The sequence below is a fragment of the Anoplopoma fimbria genome, chromosome 19 (assembly GCF_027596085.1).
Source record: "Anoplopoma fimbria isolate UVic2021 breed Golden Eagle Sablefish chromosome 19, Afim_UVic_2022, whole genome shotgun sequence".
Lineage (NCBI taxonomy): Eukaryota > Metazoa > Chordata > Actinopteri > Perciformes > Anoplopomatidae > Anoplopoma > Anoplopoma fimbria.
Genome location: NC_072467.1, coordinates 26,586,321 through 26,608,390, shown reverse-complemented (window position 1 = coordinate 26,608,390; position 22,070 = coordinate 26,586,321). Strand labels below are relative to the sequence as shown.

Genomic DNA, 22,070 nt, shown 5'->3' with positions numbered 1-22,070 from the left:
ATAAACACTATTCGACTTTGAAGAAAAACCTCTCACTTATTTTTGCCACTGTGTTCCCATGACATCAGAAAATATATATATTTTTTCATTATTATCGCTGAGAGAAAGGGTGGAAAAAATTACAAAGACCCAAAGAAGTAATAAACAGGAGTTATTGTTTATATTTAATGAGGCACAGAGCTGTAGAAAATACATGTCTTAGTAAGAAAACAAACAGTTCAATAAATAAATCCAATAAATCCCAGAGCGAGTGAAGCCGTTACTGCAGCATAAGAGCGTCCGGCAGCCGGAGTAGAAACGTCCACATGGATCCGCTCCTGGGGAAACCCTTCATCTGCCGTCTGGGCTTCCAGGTTTTACCGTCGACGACGAACTCCAGAGTGGCGCTCCTGTTGAGCGTGAGCACCGAGTCGCCCCTCACCACCGCCGTGAATAGCGATCCCCTGCTGTTGGCGAAGTGTCCGGGCAGAGACGACCACTGGCCCGAGCTCAGGTTGTAACAGTCCATGAGGCATCTGAGGAAGTCGTCCGACGGCCCGTTCCTCATCACGTACAGGTTGTCCCTGTGGCCGACCATGCAGTGGCCGTAGCTCTGGCGCCTGATCAGCGTGGTCACCAGCCGCCACTCGTCCGTCCCCGAGATGTATTCGTAGATCTCCGTGGTCTCCATCGGCTTCCATAAGCACACAAATATCCTGCTCATGGTTTTGGTGCACGCCGCTCCCGCCGCCGGTCGAGGTAAGTGAGCGGCAAACCCCCACCTCCCGGTCTCTACGTCGTAGGATTCCACCGATGACATCAACGTCCGCTCGTACTCTCCTCCGATGGCGTAAAGACGACCGTGAACGCCCACGAGGCTCAGATTGTATCGCAACTGCGCCGGGCTGGAGATTTGGCTCCAGCTGTTGTCTTCGACGCTGAAGCAGAAACAAGCCTCCGCTACTTGTTTGTGAAGTCCGTGAACACCTCCGACGATGTAAAGTCTGTTGTCTAAAACGGTCACTCCGGCCATGGAGGTGCTGGCCTCTGGCGGAAGATCGGTCAAAACCTTCCATTTGTTAGCGGTTTCGTCCAGGTAGCAGACCGTCCTGGAGGCGGCGTGCATGGTTTCATCCACACTGCAGGTCACATGAGCGCCAACGGCAACGAAAACACTTGGGGTCAAAGACTCGACGTAGGAGATCAGCTCTGGCGTCAAGGATTTCTTGACCTCGGCCTCAAGGTCGGCGTACATGTTTCGGATGAACAGCGCGGCGGCGTGGTACAGATCCATGAGGCCAAAGGTCGCAGCGGTGTGATACATCAGCAGACAGTTGTCCGAGTCAATGAGGTCGACCAGATGCTTGGCGAGCGGCGCAACCTGCAAGAAAGCAGCGCATTCGATGGCCTCTACGATGTCGTCGCCGTCCAGGTCGGGAATTTCACCTCGCAACACCGCCAAGACAATAAGGAAACCTCGAGCACGCAGAGACTTGAGGTGGATCTCTTCCTGCCAACACTCCTTCATCCCAGAGCGATACAGAGCTCGGAAATAGTCGCAGCTCTGAACGAGAAACGTCTTCTCCTCAGAGAAGTGAGTCCCTCCGACCACGATAGTTAACTTAGCCGAGGAGCAACGTGGCGGATATCTTTCGTCTTCACCTTCACCGTCACAACTGCTGCCTTCCTCTGCTGACATTGCAATTCTCCGACAGTGACGCTCAAGGAAAACCTCCTTCATGAAAATGAAACCAGAAGCTGAAGCGTTTCCAAAAGTTCTCCAGAGAGAAGTGACTCTCTCCGCTCTCTGTTCTTTCACAGCTTGCAAAAATAGACGCAGATAAAAATAGCCGAGAACAAATGACCTGAGTCACATTTCACGTGGAGGGCAACATGTGAAGTCAGGGTCGTTGATATCTGCTGCTGCACACTTAAGGGACCAATTCAACCAAAACACTATGATGCATTTCATCACTTACCTACAGCGGTATCGAGCCATGGCTTTAGTTTCTGTTTGATTCGTAATGTGTTTTGAGAGAGTTTGCTTTTACCAAAATACAATACAAGTGATAAAAACTTAAAAGCATCAAAATGTCCATGACTTAGAGTGAAATTTTATCCCTGAAAGTTCTTTTTGTATTAGATAGTCCCAAAGAAAACGATCTATTTATTGAAAGTCCAGACCGGAGGACACTGAGGTCTCAAGATTCTGTATTTATAAAAATGCAAATTTTCAGTTTTACAGAGAGTTATGTGCTAAGTTCTGGTAGGTGGATTTTGTTACCTCTGCAGAGACGGGTTAGCTATTGCTCCTGTCTCCAGTGTTTATGCTAAGCTAGGCGGCTGCTAGCTCGAGCTCCATAGTTCAGACGTTCATGTTGGGGAATAAAACTTGCAGAATATATTTGAACAGTTACCAAAACGATATCATACCACTCTAGTGTCTGTACGATATATATATTGGTACATCCAACAGCCAGTCAGCGTAGCTTAGCATAAAGACGGGAAACAAGGGTAAACAGCAAGCTGTGGATTTTGATATCTTTGACCAGAGCCAGGCTAGCTGTTCCTGATCTCCAATGTTTATGCTAAGCTAAGCTAACGTACCTTGATATTTAAAGTAAAGACACAAAACTGGAATTGATCTTTTCATCTAGCTCTCTGTCTTTATGCCTACATATTGAGAGTTAGATGTAAAGATAAAATCGATAGATTCCCAACCTTTTCCTTTAAAGTCCTTGATTATATTTAACGGACTTATTTGAGAGGGGTATCGATATTCTACGCTAACTCTCCGCTGGAAAGGGGAAAAGCTTATTTCCTAAAAATATCTACTATTAATATTTCTTTAATTTGTTGCACTTAATGAGTTGAAAGGTCAGCATTCTAATTACAAATTTAACATATAAACACTAGATAAGTACAAAGAAAACAAGACAAATCAGTGTGTAAAGTTGTAAAGTTCCTCTGTGATAATATTCACATTAGAAACTAGACTTTCTTGAGTGGCTTCAGGAACAGTGAGTGAACTGAGATGTCTAACTCTGTGAGAGGCTTTGAGCTCAGATCAGTTTGAAAAACAACAGCAGCTCTTTGTTTGCGTCTTCACATCTGTTTTCTGTCCATGTGTATCTTTACATTCTTACAGTGACAGTGGAGGAGGGGCTGACCTACATCTGGGCTCTGTGGTTTTTCAGGGTGTTGTTCACGCCAAGCAGAAAAACAATATATTATGTGGGGGGAAAAAAGGTGTAAACAAGTTATTTCATCCGGTCAACATAATGGAGTTTTTAGCAGCTAGTGGTGGAGACCAAAAAGGAGCTAAAAGCGAGACAATACTGGACTCTTATTTATCAGGTGACACCATCACTCCACATGTATAATCCTGTTACTCTGTAAATTGCTGGATGTGGAAATAAGCAACTTTTTGCTAACAAGTTCAACATATCAGGTTAAAAGGTGATAAATTAATTTGTTTCTGCTGCCTCCAAGTTGCCACCCCCCCAATTTTTTTTGCAGAATTAGATATCATAATGAGCTCATATGGAGTGTATAAGTTAAGAGTTTGTACTGGATTAAATGATATAAATATAATGTATATTTATGGAATTGGAACATTTTTTTGAATTGAAACAGCAGCAGAAATAGAATATATTGTGTGGGGAAAAAAGGAGTGTTCATTAATTATTTAATTCAATACCTTTTTTTTTTACTGTGATTTGTCAACTATCCTTTCAGCAAACAGCAGACAGACACAATTAGAGAATAGCTGGTTCAACTTTAAAGAGCCTTAGACTCTAAAGAAACATATATTTCCATCAGGAGGTGGTGGAGACCAAAAGCAGAGCTACAAGATAGAGAATATTAGACTAACTTTCATCATGTGACACAAAAACAAAGACTCCAAATAAATAATCGTGTTGTTATGTAATAGCTGGATGTGAAATTAGGCAACTGTTTGCCCGCAAGTCACAATTTGTTTCTGCCGCCTCCGAAAACAAACGTAAGTGAATAGTTTGTATTGTATTTAATTATATAAATATAATGCATGAAAATGTTGTATACAAAAAGAAAAATATGTATTCAGATTTTATGAAAACGCAAGAAACTATATTTGCATGTGTAAATATATTTAACAGTATTTGTAGCATCATTTATTTTAAGTAAAAAGATTAATAAGAGGGAATATGCAGAGGAACATGAGTGATGACACAGACAACTACATATTTTACCTTGTCTCATGCATGTGACTCTGATGTTTTTGAAAGGCATTCTGGGAAATGTAGGAAACCTAAAGGCAATAGGTTCACCTGAAAGTAAACAATGAGCATTTGTCATATAAATATGTATGTTACTAAATTAAATATTTATAAAACTGACACAACTTTATATTATTGACATTAGTATTTTTATAAACACAATTCTTTTAAATCTTATTTTACTTTTTTTATGTCACAGTGTTTTCTTATTTTGAAGCATCTCCTCACATGCTCTCTGAGGAGCCGCATCACTGCCGGGTTGACTGAATCCCTGCGCCCGTCCTACTACGCAAAAGTAGTCCGCCTTACTTATAACCGGGTTACGACTTAATCCCCGCGTCACCGACTTTAAATTCACAATTCACCGACACTCCTCGTCCCACCACATAATACCAGCGTGTCAGTTCGGTTATGGAGCTATGATGTTCTTTGGTCCTATTTAAGCTCCAGCCAGGCGGAAGGATCTGTCTGATGTTTGTAAATATTGTCCCCCGGCGGAGCGCGTCGCCAGGCGGAGCGGAGCTGTTCTCTGGGGCTGTTTGACGGATCCACACCGGACTACCGAGGCATGTTCACCGTGCAAAAGTCACATGTTGCACCTGAGAAGCAACCAGGACGTGTTATTTGTTATTTGGGAGAATCCCCGTGCAGCATGCTGCTCTCTAAACTGGGCTCCATCCCGCCCAGCATGGAGCTGCAGGCGAAGCTCCAACCAGGTACCTGTTCACTTAATCCAACTAAAAACTATTTTAAACTCAAAATATAATAAAACTAACTCAGCCGATGTCTTCCTTGGATCCTGCTTTAACACCCTACATGTTAAAACCACATTAAAAGTAACATTTTCACAACGTAAATGCGAATTGTGTTTTAAATTCGCTCATTTGTAAACGGGGTTCCGTGAGGACCACGCTACAGGAGCCCGGGCGTCCAAACCGCGTTGACGATTCGCTTAAAACCTTTTTATTTTGTGTTTTTTCAGGCAAAGCGGAGAAGCAGCCGTTCGAGAAGATGTACCGGCTGGGTTCGGTGCTCGGCAGCGGAGGGTTCGGCACCGTGTACCAGGCCGTCCGCCTCGCCGACGGGCTGCGGGTGAGCGCGGGGAGAGGCTTTGTTTTGGTCCCGCACATGGCCGCACGCTGCTGGTTTCAAAATAAAAGCCGAAGAAAAAGAAATAATAATAATAATAATAATAATATTAGTAAAAAGTTTATTTTAATTGTAAATAATAGGTGGCAAAACAAATATGTGGACAGTTAGTAGGTGTTTTAGAGATGTTTCAAAGCAGATGGTTTAGATTAGAATATTTCTGTACATTCAAGCCTCTTGTTGTGTGTAAATACATTACATTACATTACATTACATTAGTCATTTAGCATTACATTACATTACATTACATTAGTCATTTAGCATTACATTACATTACAGTCATTATATTACATTACATTACAGTCATTATATTACATTACATTACATTAGTCATTTAGCATTACATTACATTACAGTCATTATATTACATTACATTACATTACATTATATTACAGTCATTTAGCATTACATTACAGTCATTACATTACATTACAGTCATTACATTACATTACATTACATTAGTCATTTAGCATTACATTACATTACATTAGTCATTTAGCATTACATTACATTACAGTCATTTAGCATTACATTACAGTCATTACATTACAGTCATTTAGCATTACATTACATTACAGTCATTACATTACAGTCATTTAGCATTACATTACATTACATTAGTCATTTAGCATTACATTACATTATTGTATTCGTATTAGTTGTTGCACTCACTGTATTCGTATCAGTTCGCTGCACTTATTGAATTCGTATTTGTTTACTGCACTTATCCTATTCGTAGTAGTTTGTAGCACTTATTATATTCGTATTAGTCTGTTGCAATTATTGTTTTCGTAGTAATTTGCCTCTGCACTGTACTTTTGCTCTGGTTTATGCTTTAAGATGCTTGTTTAAGAAAGGAGATGCACTTATGACTTCTGGTGACTAGTAGTTCTCTGTAATGACTGTAATGTAATGCTAAATGACTGTACATTACGTTACATTACATTACATTACAGTCATTACATTACATTACATTACAGTCATTTAGCATTACAGTCATTACATTACATTACATTACAGTCATTTAGCATTACATTACATTACAGTCATTACATTACATTACATTACATTAGTCTGTTGCAATTCATTTACTTTTGCATCTGGTTTACATTACATTACATTACATTACAGTCATTTAGCAGACGCATTACATTACATTACATTTATCCAAAGCGACTTACAGGAAGTGTATTCAACATAGGTATTCAAGAGAATAAATCTGTGAAAACCAACTGGGCAATATGGTTTGGGTTTTGTTTTGAAGGCAGTAACTATTCCCTTTACTTCCGGTTTCACTCTTGTCAGCTGTGCAGCTTGACATCCCAGTTGAGTCTGGCATGTGGTCTTTGTTTTCACAAAGCAACGTGGTCTGTTAAGCCTAACTGTACTCTTATGTTGAAAAATAATTGTTTTCATTTGCTTTATATTCCCTGGGAAACAGGAAGTGGTTCCAATTTTTCTAATATATTCATGAATTTACCCCAAACTGGTGGGGAAATCTTTTTTATTTCCTTATTATTGAAAGACAAAGAGATTTATTTAACTCTTAACAGTCACATATTTTATTATGGCTGCTGTGTATTATGTGTTTTTACATATAAACTTCTTCTATCCTGTTATATTGTATGTCATAACTGTATGGAGGCTGTGTGTTAATGGTGTTGTTTATGTTTACATGCAGGTGGCGGTGAAGCATGTGTGCAGAGACAGAGTGTCAGAGTGGGGCTCTCTGGTGAGATCATACATGCTTATACCTGTTTATAACAACGTCCTGTCAGATTAATTAACACCTCAGCTGCTATATTAGTTAATTCATCCTTTACTTAAAAAGTCATCAAGATCCTTTTTCAACAGAGACCTGAGTACAAGAAAACAAACATTGACAAAACAATTAAAACACACTATTTACATGCACAAATGTCTAATTAGTCCCACATTGTTTTAAAATCTTCAAATGAAATAAGAGATTTTAATATAAATGTTTCTGCAGCTCTTTCTATCCCGCAGAAGTATAATATTTAAAGACACATTTCAGTTTCCAAGCTCAGTTAAATACTGTATTTGGGCGTATTCAGAGAGCTGAGGCTGTTTCTCGGATGGGTTTTATAAAGTGTTTTAAATACGCATTTTCAAGTTGCACATAAAAAAAAAACACCGTAAATAAAAAATATATTTTAATTGCAAGTGGAGGAGGAAAGGATATCGATATCGAACTCGATTTGAAACTGTTTGAAATGAATGATAATTGCATATTTAGTTTTTATCTGCCTATAATATGAAACTTATTGTAATTCATGGACCGTGAGTTGATGGTATGTTTCTCTCTCAGTGCGGCGCGGTGGTTCCTCTGGAGGTGGTGCTGTTGAAGAAGGTGGGCGGGGCGTTTGGCGGCGTGGTGCGGCTGTTGGACTGGTGGGAGCGGGCGGACGGCTGGCTGATGGTGATGGAGCGTCCCGAGCCGGGTCAGGACCTGTTCGACTACATCACGGAGCGCGGCGCCCTGGACGAGGCGGCGGCGCGGGGCTTCTTCCTGCAGGTGCTGGAGGCGGTGCGCCACTGCTACACCTGCGGCGTCGTCCACCGAGACATCAAGGACGAGAACCTGCTGGTGGACCTGAGGACCGGGCAGATCAAACTCATCGACTTCGGCTCAGGAGCCCTCCTCAAAGACGGAGCCTACACCGAGTTCGATGGTGAGTCTGATCATCGGACAGAATCTGAGAGCTGCAGCGCAAATTCTGTGGATTTCTCTTGGTTGGTTTGGCTTTTTAAGTTTCTGACAGTTGAGTTTCACTTCCTGCTACACTCTGACATACTGTACCTAATGTGATGCTGTTGCCGTGACGACTACACAGCATTTGTGAGCCTCAATCAGATCACTGTCTTATGTCATCAAGAGTATAAAACGCCTAACTCTCCTCCCTCCAGGCACGCGGGTGTACAGTCCTCCGGAGTGGATCCGGTGCCGCCGGTACCACGGTCGCTCGGCAACCGTCTGGTCTCTCGGCGTGCTGCTGTACGACATGGTGTGCGGGGACATCCCCTTCGAGCAGGACGAGGACATCCTGAGAGGACGGATCTACTTCAGACGGGAAGTCTCCTCAGGTCAGTCGGAGCGTGACGGGATCACACCACCAGGTTTCACGTCGATGCCTGAACAAAACGTTTCTACTCAACCAGAGATGAGTCAATGTTCTTCATCTCCTCGTGTCTCCGTCACAGAGTGCCGGCAGCTGATTGGCTGGTGTCTGAACCAGAAGCCGGCTGACAGGCCGACCCTGGAGCAGATCCTCCTCCACCCCTGGGTGACGGGCAGCGACGGCATCACGCTCCACGCCATCACAGAGGGCGACTCCTCCTCCTCCTCCAGCCAGCAGAGCCTCTGATTGGTCGACGCAAGGTTGTGAGGATGAGTTTTGTGGTGACGGAGCGAGTCAGGGGTCACAGTTCCGGATGAGGTTGACTGTGTTGCTCCACAGCGGCCCCTCCTGTTCACGGACCATGGACCAGCTCCTTGAAGAGGCTCAACACCTTTCAGGTGTTCTTGTTCTTGATTCTTCAGAGTGCCTTGAGTTTGAAAGCTACGTAGCAGATCAGGAGTCGGTCTGCAGGCGAGGAGGGTTCTTCAGAGGTTCCTTTAGTTCAGATTATAGAGTTCTATCCTAAAACAAATGTGGACAAATCACAGAAGAACCAGTTAGTTTCCAAAGAGAAAGTTTTTGTACAGATTAAACCAACGAGATACGGCTCAGTAATATGTTTTATAGGTGCAGTCGGGAGGATTTTTCACTCCCTGCTTCCAGGCCTTATGCTAAGCTAAGCTAACCGGCTGGAGTTTCATATGTAGAGAGTGGCTACTCTCAGCAAGAAGTGAAAAACAGGATTTCCCCAAATGTCGGGAACGTTTCCTGTTCTCTGAGGAACCAGCTACAAACACGACCCGCCCAGAGTCTCAGTTCTGATACCAAAACTTGACTTTTTGTCACGTTTACTTCATTTTCTTTATAACAAAAATGACATAATTTAGTGTTACCTTTTACAAACAGGCCAGGACTTTTCCTGATTAAAAAAAAAAAAAAAAAACAGGCTGAAATTTATCCAAAATATATATATTTTAAATCAGGAAATATCCGAGAAAAGAAAGAAGTGTGACGGTTTTCTCTGCTACACTTCTTCGGGTTAAGTCGTGAGGAAAAACTTTATTTTTCTACATTTGAGGTTCATCAGGACAGTTGGTTGATTGTTTCCAATGTTTAAGCAGAACTGGTTTTGTTGTTTGAAATTGTCTTTGTCGTCTGTTTTGACACACTACGATATCTCATCACGTCTGAAAACATTATGTCCTCCATCCTTGTTCTGCCTCAGTCTTTGCTCATAAAATGCACAGTCAATGCAAATTTTCAGCATTATATTTTGAATATACTGTATGTGTTCGTTTACATATGTATATATTTTTATATATTTTGTACTTTCTATGTTTTATTTATTTAGTAAAGAAACGTTTCTCATCATTTTTTTTTTTTATTTAAGTTGTCTAACTTTTCTAAAAATGTTTTTCATTTTTGTAAAAGAAATGTAAATGCTCCCTGAACAGGGGAATAAACTCGGGGTCAGTGTTCCTCAGATTCTGATTTCATTTGTTAATTTTTGTTCATTCTGACAAGAAAAATATATTTTTTCATGGAAAATGTTCGAAATAAACCTTGTTGTATATAAACTGATTTTCTGTGTGATGTTTTTGCCTCTTTTACCTAAAAATGTCATAAATAAATAAATACCTTAGATTTAGATATTTTTTTTCCCTCAAAGCTCATTTCTATTGATTCAGGGAGTCTCTAATAGTGGAGCAAAATATATGAACGTTACATTTTATTTTAAGACCACCCTGATCAAACATTTAATATTGTGCCTGTTTAATTGATCCTTAAAGGGAACAATAAGGGGAGACAAACTGTTACGCCCCTGAGAAATGGGGATAAATAATTAGGAGTGAGGAGATGCTGTTTCCTCAGTAAGAACTTTACTGTAAGATCAAGACCACTATGTAGATCACAGTTTAATACTATTGTACCTAAAATTACACAAAGATTCAAGTATCAATGTAAGAAAATCAAAATTTAGCATATTAGCATATAGTTAACATATGATGAATTTGAACTCTTGCATAACTTTATAGTTTTAGTAAACCCTTCTCTTGTCTATGAATTATCTTTTTGACCACATCCCAGTTTTTAACATAACAGATCATGAATTTACCATATTTTCAACTTGTCACACTTCCATTGTAATTATTTGTCAGAACTCTTTAGTTCTCATTTCGAGGGTTATTAAGAAGGCTCATGGTCTGCCATCAAGGAAACAAATGTTAAAACCGCTGAATAACTTCAATTTAAATTGAAAAAAGAAAAAGAAAGATTCAATGCTTTTTAATTGTTGAATTGAAGGAAATCTGTCTGTTTTCGTAACAGAGTTGGGCTACTTTGGGTCATGGCACATTAAGAACCATTTAACGATCCCTGAAACTGCACAAAATGGACAAATAAACCCCTTAATGAACACCTGCAATGTTTATTTTGATATAATGGTGAAATGGACACCTTAAATATTGTCTTCTAGTTCATACCCTGAGCCTTCCACTTAGCACTTATTGTATCCGTATTAGTTTGTTGCACTTATTGTATTCATATTAGTTTGTTTCTGTACTTTTGCTCTGGTTTATGCTCTTAGATGCTTGTTTAAGAAAGGAGATGCACTTATGACTTCTGGTGACTAGTAGTTCTCTTGAATACCTATGTTGAATACACTTCCTGTAAGTCGCTTTGGATAAAGCGTCTGCTGAATGACTGTAATGTAATGTAATGTAATGTAATGTAATGTAATAGTGTGTTAAGAGCAAATCACTTTTTGGGGGCATTCAGGAATGTTTTGCATCCGCTTTATTGTGGCCGGAATTAAATGTAAATGTATATTTTCTTTTGTTTGATACAGAACAATAAAAATGTCCTTATACTTGGACCCAATACTTAATCAGTGATACTTCTTTCTGATTTTGAGCCAATCAGTAACTGTTTATGAATTCTTTATGGACTGAAAGAGTCAAAAGCATTTCAGTGTTGTTTTCCCCATCCATCCAAAGATGCACTTTATGGTTCCCTCTATAGATAAACATCTTGTAAACAAGCTTTGTAAAAGTGTTTGATGTCAATTCAAACCAGATTTCTTTCTAGTTTAGGGGGTATGATTTCAATTTTGTTTCATATTTATTCTCATTATTATCTACCCGAGATCTTCCTTGTTGCCAGTGTTTTGATTTAATGAAATCTTAAGTAAAGAGGTAAAAAAAAAAAGTATGGTTTACATTTTGTACTACCTTGTCATTTGCAAGTGCCTTCATCATTTCAAAGTGTTTATTGTAGAAAGAAATGTGTCTTTTCTCCAGAAAGCAGTTTCATGTGTCTGCAGCGACACCTTGTGGCCGCTGCTGAGACTGTATTTGAGCTTTAACATTCATTCTGAAGAGGCGCTGTGGAGGACAGCTACTGGAGGAGGTCCTTCCACCAACACAGGAACTACACGAGAACAGTAAGCTGCACAGTTTGTGTTTTAATGTGATATTGTGCTATTGTTTGACATGTATTGTTTCATATAAAGATGTGTATATTCACCTTAGAGACACACACCAACAATAAGCTCTGTAAGACTTAAAATATGCAGTTTATTCTGCACTCTAAACCAGACCCCGTGTTAAAAGTGATTTAAATGGTTTTACCTGCACAATAAAGGTGCTTTAATAGTAATGATCAGATATGTTTGGGATTCAATAAGATGTGATGTGCAATTCGGCTGATATAGAAAAAAGAAAACACCAGTCATAGGGGACTAATGTTTGCATTGACCTATTATAAAAGAAATAATAATAATTCAGATTATTTGGATAAACAAATGAATGGGTGAAAAGATATTTAAAAATAAATGGCCTAATCCAAAAACATGGTCATTATCATATTATTGCAAGAGAAAGCAGTATAATGTTGCTGTTGTCTTATTGGTTGTGTGTGTGTGTGTGTGTGTGTGTGTGTGTGTGTGTGTGTGTGTGTGTGTGTGTGTGTGTGTGTGTGTGTGTGTGTGTGGTTGTTTTCATCAAAGGGGTCAGAGGTCAAGATGGGTCGCTCCTCCAAAGACAAGCGGGACATTTATTACCGTCTGGCCAAAGAGGAGGGCTGGAGAGCGAGGAGCGCCTTCAAGCTGCTGCAGCTCGACCACGAGTTCAACCTGTTCACAGGTGAGACCCGCGGGACACCTGAGACCATGTGACACCCAACAGGTGTCACATGGTCTACGTTACAGCACCCTGAAAAAGGGTGTAACTGAGTCTGGTTGTCCCCTATTTGGGCTCTTCAGGGCTCCTTTGGTGTCCATCTGTCCATCTGTCCCTGGCTGTGTTCTTCTTCTGTCTTTTATTAAATGTCTGATTTGTATGACAGTATGTTTTCCCCTCTCTCAGGTGTGAACAGAGCCGTTGATCTGTGTGCAGCTCCTGGCAGCTGGAGTCAGGTCCTCAGTCGGAAACTCAGGTTTTTACTTCTTTATTTTTATTAACCATAAACTCATCTGGACAGATATGAAATGTATTTCAGTAAAGCCAAGAGTTAACAATAGTTTTTTCCACTCAGAGGGCAGGAGGAGAAGGGCGATGCTGGTGAGGAGGTGAAGATCGTGGCGGTGGACTTGCAGGCCATGGCTCCTCTGCCAGGAGTCACTCAGATCCAGGGAGACATCACCAAGGTGAGGACGACGTGGACAAACATCATGTTCCACTGCAGGATCTTAACGAAAACACAAAGGGAAGTCATCGTCGTTGGTTCTTCTTTTATTCCATTTTGGGGTTCACGTCTCTAAATCTGGGGACCGCTTCAGGAGGTGATGCAAAATCCAAGTTGTAGTTATATTTGAGGAGGTTCCAATGGTCCTGAATGAGGTTTTCTGAGGATCCGTCGCCTCTTTAAAGACGTTTCGCCGTCACGTCCCGGTTAGTAAAACACGAAAAGAAGTACGGCGTTGCGTCACATGACCTCTGTCTTCTTCTTCTTCGTTCCTCTCAGGTGTCGACAGCTCAGGAGATCATCCGTCACTTTGAGGGTCAGCCGGCCGACCTGGTGGTGTGCGACGGAGCTCCAGACGGTGAGACACTCCCACTTCCTGTCCGTCCTCGCATGTTCTTAAAGTTCTCCTTTTATTTAATTCAGCCGTCTGGAATTATTTTACTTTCCGTCTCCATAGTAACGGGGCTCCACGACGTGGACGAGTACATCCAGGCTCAGCTGCTGTTGGCCGTGAGTACACGGAGGTGTGTGTTTTGTATTCAGCTGTGATGTCACACTGACGCCCGTTTGTCCCTCAGGCTCTGAACATCACAACTCACGTCCTCAAACCTGGAGGGACGTTTGTGGCCAAGGTGAGTCCAACTTTTGTTCGGATGATTTATTAACTAGAAAGGACTCAGTAGAGTGCAGATCTCCTCCAGGTGAGTCTGCAACGACACAAAGCAGTGTATTTAGGCTTCAATTGTATTTTTTTTCTCTGGTCTCTGGCTCAGAGTTAGAGCGGGTCGTCCTCTAATTGAAAGATTAGTGTGTTGATCCCCCGGCTCCTCCAATCTACTTCTTCAAATTGCTCCTGAAGGCTCTGCCATCAGTGTGTGGATGTTGAGATGTAGTTATGGAGCTTTGAGTGGTCATAAAACTAAAAGGGTGCTATAGAAATGCAAGTCCAAGTTCCATTTACCGTTAAACCTGAAGGGTTGAAGCCCAATAAAAAGGCGTTAAATAAATGAGCGAGGAGTCAGCAGGCAGTAAGCGGCAGTGTAAAACAAGCAATAAAAGTTGTTCAGAGAAACTGTGAGGTCCACTGCAACCAGGAGAGGTCGTTGAGCATGCAGCCATAACTGGTCACCTTAAACAGTATGCAGTCGGCTGCAGCAGAATGCAAGCTTTTTTCATGGACGGACAAAGAGATGCACACTGACTCACTCACTGACACAAAGGCGACCGATCACATCAGTCTCTGGGTGGAGATAACACGATTTCTATTACTATTACTACGTCTTTATAGACATAAACATGGTGAATTAGTACTTAATTAGTAATGATCATGTGATCAATTGTTTTGTGAGTGAGTAAGTGTCCACGGCTTATCGGTTTTATATTGACAGTTAAGGATGCATGCTCAAGGACCTGTAATGTAATGTGAACAGGTATCTCATAAAGATTGAACTCTTCTGGCTCAGATCTTCAGAGGTAAAGACGTGACTCTGCTGTACTCTCAGCTGAAGATCTTCTTCAGTGGTGTGACCTGCGCCAAACCTCGCAGCAGCAGAAACTCCAGCATTGGTGAGCCAATCACACGCCTCAAACAGGAGACAAGCTCCGCCCACCAGCTCATATAGTCATCGTTTACTAACAGTATGTGTCTCTCCGTCTGTTTGTGTGCAGAGGCCTTCGTGGTTTGCCAGAATTACTCTCCTCCTGAAGGTTACGTCCCCAACATGTCCAACCCTCTGCTGGATCATTGCTACGGTAACTACGAGCCCGCGTGGTCCGTGTCTGGATATCAAGACCGTGAGAACATCGGAACAGAACCACAAAGCCTCTAGAAGATAGAAACACCACCAAGTTCCTTCACCTGAGACGCATTGTGTTTGTTGAGAAGTCGTTCAGCTCTTCTTACCTAATTTCTCAAATTTAAAAGATCCATAGACATGTGCAAAAAAAAATTAAAATCCATATTATCTTAGTTTCCTATTCTTTATTTAAAATGGATCTTTTAGCACATACAGTATAATGATACCAAAGAAACTTGCTGAACAGTGACCCCTGTGGCCACATGTGGTAATGACGGATTAATGCTGATTACTAAAACATGGTATAACAGGAGCACGAAGAAGAGAACAATAATAAAGAAAGTAATGTCAGAGACACAGCAATATATAGATTACTAGCATGAGCCACTAAAAGCTAATGCTCAGCGTTGTTTCTTTAAATCTCATGTCACTTTGAAAGAGGACAAATGTGTTATTTCTTATTTTAAAGGTTGTATACCGGTAGTCTCTTGTTTCAGTAGCTTAAGCCCCATTTGGATCAGTTTCACTGCACGTCCTGGTCCTGGTTGTGCTCAGTCTGGATTCTGGTCTCTGTTCCTCAGATGTGGACTTTAACCAGTTAGAGGGTCCCAACCGCGTCATCGTTCCCTTCCTGGCGTGCGGTGACCTCAGCGCCTTCGACTCGGACAGGACCTACCCTCTGCAGGTGAGGAGACACAGGGTTATCTTTAACGACTAACAGAAACATGGTTCTCACATGAAAACAAGTCTGGTTCAGTCATTTTTATTATTATTTTAATAGTTGTGGTTGTCATGCTTAATTTATTGTGGCTATGAAATTGAATTGACTTTTCTTTTAATTTTATATTAATTATCAATTAATAATTATATTTGTGGTATTTAACTAGAATTTTAAGGGGGATCATTAATGGATAAATTAATTGATTGTAACAGATAACATGAAAACCACACTTAAATAGTACCTTAGAAAGGCTTACGTTTTTCAGTTAAGGTGAAAATTCAGGAATGGTTTTCTGTGATTGATAAATTTAAATAGTGCAAATAGACCATTAAAGATCCATAATTTATCTGTTAATTTGCCCCCAAATGCTGCAGCTTTTTCTGTAAATGCCCTGTCATGTCTCAATGACAAAAAGCTGTCACTTTAAAATATAGATTACGCCAGCTATGTTACACATTCCATGTCTAAAAAGCACTATAGAATACATTAAAATATTAATAAACTCAAACTATTTGTCAAATATTTATAAATATTGTGTGAATTAGGGGGAAATAATTAACCCCTTTTCAATCTACATAATTTAGTTAATTAAAGGCTTTACTAATTAAGGGTTTAAGGAGTTTTGTTTCTCAAATTAATGGACAAATTAAAGGATCTCTGGCTTCAGGGGTTAAGGATGAATAAAGGGTCATTTAAAGGGTTCTTGTTTCTAGTTTATATATTAAATATTTTTGATTTTCCTCACACCAAAAACCCTCTCAGAGCTGTTGACTTCTTTCTCTCTTCAGCTGGATGCTGGTAAACAGTACCAGTACACCCCCCACCCAGCCGCCGATACGCCCCCTACCAGCAGGCCTGCCACCTGCGCAAAAACAACCTGCTGTCCAGAGAAGACGCTCCGTCCAACCGTCCCAACCAGAGTCAAGACGAGGCGGGTCCGTCGGCCGAGTCCACCTGATTCGTCCAATATTTTTAAGAATAAGCAGAGTTATCTTTAAAGGAACAGTCCGGCATTTTGGGAAAGCCATCTTCTCTGCCTGATACCAAGATGGAAATCGGTTTTGTTTCTCCTTTGCAGCGTGGAACCAGAGTGTGTTTAGCTTAGCTTAGCACAAAGACTGCAAGCAGGGGGAAACTACTAGCCTTTTCTTCAATCCAGTATTTGTGTTAAGCTAGGCTAAACATGCTCTGAACCAATCACACTGTACCAGATATACTTCCAATCGGATGTTTTTACTATTTAGATTTCATGTGGATTTTTTTGTAGCAGATTCTTCATCCATTAGGCGTGAGGAATTGTAAACATTTTATATTTTAAAAATAAAAGTCATCTCTTTGAGGCAAACATACATATGTGGTTTACGTGAGTATTTTAAGAGTGATAAAACTATTATGTTATTTGTCTGTAAGCAATTTTCATTTTTCTGCTGTAAATGTTTACAGCTGTGCTAATTTTAACTCCTTAATATCCCGTTGGCTAGTTTAATGTACATCAATGCATCATGTTCTATAAGATCATCATGTTCTATGAGATCATCATATTCTATAAGATCATCATGTTCTATAAGATCATCATGTTCTATAAGATCATCATGTTTGTAGCGTCTCTGTCCTGTGAGAACCTCGTATCTCTAAAAAGAACAAACAGCCTGTTTTCAGTTTTGTGACGACGCATTTATCTGCTGATCCAAGAGGCTTTTTAAAGAGTTTATTTATCTGAAGAAGTAGGAGGATTTTCTCAACACATAAAGGAAACACTTCATCCTTCAGTTCATCACAAACATTCAACATCAACACATCTGGAGATACGTGGTTTTACCTGGACAGGAAGGGGATGAAAAACTGTCATCTGAGAAGAAACTAAAGCTGTCAGATAAATGTAGTAAAAAAACACAATATGTACCTCTGAGATGTAGTGGAGGAGTATAAAGTAGCAGAACATGGAAATAGTAAAGTTAAGTAAAAGTACCTACTTAAATTAAAAGAAGAAAGACAACTTTCAATTTTTATTCCGTTAAAACACCACCGCAGCTGAATGTTGTATTATCTGATTTTGTTGATTAATTTGGTGTCAATATGAATTAAGAATTCATCTCATATTTACCACCAAAGACATAACAGACAGAGATCCCTAAAGTTGTATGTCAATCCGAAATGATAAAAACTAAAACCATTAAGTAAAAAAAACCAATATATGCTAAACTTAATTTTGCAACGTACAAATGTACTTATTCATCAGTATTTAGTTTTTGTTGATTAAACAGTCTTGAAGGTAGGTTATGCAGGTATAAGAATTATTAAGACAACATTAGATAATATCATTCATTGTGTTAAAATCTGTGTGTTGGAGTAGTAGCAATGTTACAACTTATAGAAAAACATTAACAAAAAATAGCAAAAACCCATTAATCAGAATGTGAAAAATCAATAATGTACACTTTGTGTATCACCAATAATATAGATTTGTTACATTAAAGTTTTGCTGAATAACTGGCTGATCTACTCAGTGTGATTGACAGGAGAGATGATCAGAGGGGCAGAGTTTTTACCACCATCATTAAGACAAGGACTAAATAATGGGTAGAGTTTCTCAGTGAAGCAGCAGCCAGTAAAGGAGTAGATAAGAGCTGCAGCATCAACGTCATAAAAGGAGACCAGACCCTCCTCATAATCCACAAACACCCCCACCTTCTCAGGCTGAGACTTCAGAGAGAGACGGACCGATGGGCCAGCACAAGCTTTGTACTCATTCTCATTCATCATCCATATCGTCCAGTAACCATTCTGAGGAGCCAGTGTGATTTTTCCCTTCCTGTTGATCGACTCTCTGACCACTCCTAAATCCCACTTAGTCTTCCCTTTAACCTGAACCTCGTAGTAAAAACTTCCTGAAGAGAAACTCTGCTTTGCTAAGACATTAACACAATGATCAAATCTCTCTGGATTGTCTGGGAGATTCTTCCATACATTACCAGGTTTAACTTGTTTTCCATCATGAGACAGGATGAGATAAGGATTTGCTGTATCAGGATCAAGTGTCACATCCACTGCAGACTGCTGGACTCTCTTCAGCTCGGCCTCAAACAGCTTCTTCTTCTGTTTACTGAGCGTCTCCTCCAGCTGGTTCACAGCTCTCACCACAGTCCCCTCATATGAAGGTGGACTGACTCTGACTCCTGTCCAGTCCTTGGTGGGTGGAGCAGCTTTAAGGGACGTGAAGCTCTGTAGAAGGTGGAGGTGGTCTTCAGAGCGTGAGAGCTGCTCCACCTCAGTGATTCTCTTCTTCAGCTCACAGATTTCCTGTTCCAGCTCTTTGATGAAGCCTTCAGCCTGTTTCTCTGTCTTTCTCTGCTTCTCTTTGATCGTGTCGATGAGCTCGGCCTGGCTTCTCTCAACAGACTCCTTCAGAGCGGTGAAGACCTGAACACCATCTGCTATCTCTCTGTCTGCATCTTCCTCACCGAGCTCCACTGAGTGTTTGATCTGTTGAATCTTCAGTCGTCTCTTCTGGATCATCTGCTGGATTTCAGTCTCAGTCTTCCCCAGCTTGGCCTTCTTTCCTTCATATTCTTTTTTCAGAGGAACAACATCATGTTTCTTGTGGTCCGAAACAGTGCAGAGCATGCAGACACACATCTGGTCGGTCTTACAGAACAGCTCCAGCAGCTTATCGTGCTCCGTACACTTCCTGTCTTCCAGGTTCTCCACAGGGTCGATCAGCTGATGTCTTTTCAGGCCCGACCTTGTCAGATGAGGCTCCAGGTGAGTCTCACAGTAGGAGTCCAGACACACCAGGCAGGACTTCATGGCCTTCAGTTTGGTTCCAGTGCAGACGTAACAGGGAACTTCTCCTGGTTTGGCAGCTTGTTGCTCTGAGCTGCTGTTTCTGAATTTCTGTTGAGCTGACTGTCTGAGCTGAGCAGCCATCTCAGAGTTGAAAGTATTGATCTGCAGCTCAGGTCTGGTGTTAAAAACCTTTTTACAGTTTGGACACTGACACTGGACATTAACGTCCCAGTGTTGAGTGATGCAGGTTTTACAGAAGTTGTGTCCACATGGTATGGTGACTGGATCAGTGAACACATCCAGACAGATGGAGCACAGAAACTGATCTTCAGTCAGCAGACAGCTGGCAGCAGACATGTCTACACTCTGAGGACAAAAGGTTAAACAAATAAAAAGTGTTATTACAGTGCAGACGTTTTATTAAAAAACATTTTTTTTAATTATTTGTTTCATAAAATCATACAAGGATTAGTAGCATATAAGAGTCATCCTTAATGATGATGGGATGTTATATGAATTTGATGCTAGTGGTCTTGGAGAGTCCGACTCTTGGTACCATAAAAACCACATTACTGCCGTTTGTAGTATCATAGTGACGGTCCTCTGGCTTTCAACTGGGCAATTATGGCACACAGTTTGTTTTATCTCTGTGACGGCCTTGCAGCTCTTTAAACAGACAGTGAAAGTCACTCACGGTGCTCTATAACCATTGATACAACATTAACTCTGGCAGGAATAATAATCTAACCGGTTGTACAGCTTCTTCACTAATGACGATCTTCGGTCTTTAAGCAGCGAAACACATTGTTGTGTTTTAATAATTTGATGTGTAGTTTTGACTATGTAGATATTTATTTCTTTGAAGAGTTCCTGCATTTTTGGATTTCAAAAATATTTTTTTTTAAGAGATCACAAAGCTCAGAAAATCAGTGATAACATTGAGATCTTCATTCCAAAACATTTAATTTACATCACAGTGCCACGTTTGAGATTTTACAAAGATCAGACTGAGTTTGTTTGTGTAGTAAACTCTTTAAGACTTAACTAGTGGAGGTGAATCACTCTGCCTTTTATTCAAACTGGTTTAACAACATTTGTTTACTGCTGCCTCAGGCTGATCTCTGCCTGCTGCCAGTCACTTATATGATTGTTGCATTTGGGAATTAGCAGCTTGTTTGTTATTCAAAGAATATTAGAAAAAATATATAAAACGATGATAAACTAATCCAATGTCTTCAGCATTGCAGTGATAACATCCTTAACCCTCTGGTTCTTGTTGATATAATATTTAGATAAGTGAAATCACGTTATAATTCAATTCTAAACCCCTACAAACACAATGTTATCCGTCCATTACTGTCACATCATGCATAAAATAATAAAATCCTACTGCTACCGTGCTGTTTATATTGTTATGAAAGTGAAAATTTCTTTAAAGTATGCAAAATATATTAAATATTAAACTTAACACATTAATTACAGTTAACTGTGAGAGTACTCACTAGTGTTTGTCAGAGATTCTGCTGTGTTGTTGAGAAAAAGCTGCTGGATTCAGTTGAATGTTTCTTTACAGAGAAACAGAGAGACTTGTCTCGACTGCAGCTCTGCTGTTGATCAGACACACTTTAATTTTCATTTCAGGAATGTGGTTCTGCAGCTCTCCTCTTTCAGTGTTGCTCCTCCTCTCAGTGAGGGAGTGGTGGAGGAAGTATTCAGAACCTTAACTGAAGTAAAAGTACTAATACCACACTGTGAAAATACTTACTTCATTCAAAACGTGTCACAGTTCTTCCTCCATACTGTCAGTAGCTCCATACTCCCTGTCACTCTGTCTCACTCACCTAATTGGCTCACTCTGTTCACCTGCCTGTCACTCTCTCTCAGTTCACTCCGGCCACTCCCAGTTCCACTTCCAGCTCACAGCCCCGCCCCCTCTCTCTCACCACACTCTCCCTCACTCACCAGTCTCATGCAGTGCACCTGTCTGCCACACCCACCTCATCAGCACCATCCCTCTCACCTGCTCACTCTGCTGCACCTACACCCTGCAGTATAAATGCCCGACTCATTCACACACTCGCTGCCAGATCGTTCGTTGTATTCATGCTACACTTTCCAGCAATTTCCCTTGGACTGATTTCCCGTTGCCGACCCTGCCTGTCTGGACTTCCCTGCCTTGCCTGTGCCCCAGTCAACGTCTCAGCCTTCTGTCCCAGACCACGGTATTCCTACCTTGCCTCTGCCCTGGTTAACCGCTTCAGCCTTCTGTCCCCGACCACGAGATTAGCCTCCGCTTCCTCTGGTTTCCGTCTGCCTGATCCCCTGCCTGTTTCCCACTGTGAGTCATATCCTGCCTGTCTGTCTGCTGTGTTCTCAGCTTCAAATAAAGCTCCAGAACTTTATCTGTCTCCTGGTTGTTCTGCTTTTGGGTCCACACCCCACCCGTGGGGTGCATATTACTGCTGTATTAATATGTATCTTGCATGCTTTTAACTCCTTAATATCCTTCATATTGTCGAGTTTAATCTACATCAATGCATCATTTTCTATAAGATCA

The 22,070-nt window shown here is 40.9% G+C and overlaps 4 protein-coding genes across 6 annotated transcripts; 2 read left to right on the top strand and 2 right to left on the bottom strand.

Annotated features, from left to right (window-relative positions):
* Positions 1 to 259: 259 nt before the first annotated feature.
* Positions 260 to 1,678, bottom strand: LOC129108019 (kelch repeat and BTB domain-containing protein 13-like). The gene has a single exon (XM_054619643.1). It carries the CDS (start codon positions 1,676 to 1,678, stop codon positions 260 to 262), a length of 1,419 nt encoding a protein of 472 aa, XP_054475618.1.
* A 2,958-nt stretch (positions 1,679 to 4,636) lies between these two features.
* On the top strand, positions 4,637 to 9,889 carry LOC129108241 (serine/threonine-protein kinase pim-3-like). The gene is made up of 6 exons (XM_054619960.1): positions 4,637 to 4,954; positions 5,221 to 5,330; positions 7,069 to 7,119; positions 7,717 to 8,080; positions 8,316 to 8,492; positions 8,610 to 9,889. Exons 1-6 carry the CDS (start codon positions 4,807 to 4,809, stop codon positions 8,771 to 8,773), a joined length of 1,014 nt encoding a protein of 337 aa, XP_054475935.1. The 5' UTR covers positions 4,637 to 4,806; the 3' UTR covers positions 8,774 to 9,889.
* Positions 9,890 to 11,906: 2,017 nt separating this feature from the next.
* LOC129108609 (putative tRNA (cytidine(32)/guanosine(34)-2'-O)-methyltransferase) lies at positions 11,907 to 17,070 on the top strand. The gene is given in 13 exon segments (XM_054620480.1): positions 11,907 to 11,969; positions 12,534 to 12,669; positions 12,892 to 12,961; positions 13,061 to 13,172; positions 13,490 to 13,568; positions 13,668 to 13,720; positions 13,789 to 13,842; positions 14,674 to 14,776; positions 14,879 to 14,962; positions 15,588 to 15,691; positions 16,516 to 16,541; positions 16,543 to 16,563; positions 16,565 to 17,070. Coding segments are annotated over 12 exon segments (948 nt in total). The 5' UTR covers positions 11,907 to 11,969; positions 12,534 to 12,548; the 3' UTR covers positions 16,686 to 17,070.
* Positions 17,071 to 17,541: 471 nt separating this feature from the next.
* Positions 17,542 to 19,874, bottom strand: LOC129108247 (E3 ubiquitin-protein ligase TRIM21-like). 3 transcript variants are annotated; one of them, XM_054619969.1, is made up of 2 exons: positions 19,189 to 19,874; positions 17,542 to 19,065 (listed from the first exon to the last, which is right to left on the bottom strand). In XM_054619969.1, the coding sequence occupies exons 1-2, from the start codon at positions 19,868 to 19,870 to the stop codon at positions 18,227 to 18,229; spliced, it is 1,521 nt and encodes a 506-aa protein (XP_054475944.1). In that variant the 5' UTR covers positions 19,871 to 19,874; the 3' UTR covers positions 17,542 to 18,226. The 3 variants fall into 3 exon arrangements, with proteins under 3 accessions (XP_054475944.1, XP_054475941.1, XP_054475942.1); XM_054619966.1 differs by having other exon boundaries at positions 17,542 to 19,597; positions 19,631 to 19,874; XM_054619967.1 differs by having other exon boundaries at positions 17,542 to 19,607; positions 19,644 to 19,874.
* Between the last annotated feature and the right edge of the window lie 2,196 nt (positions 19,875 to 22,070).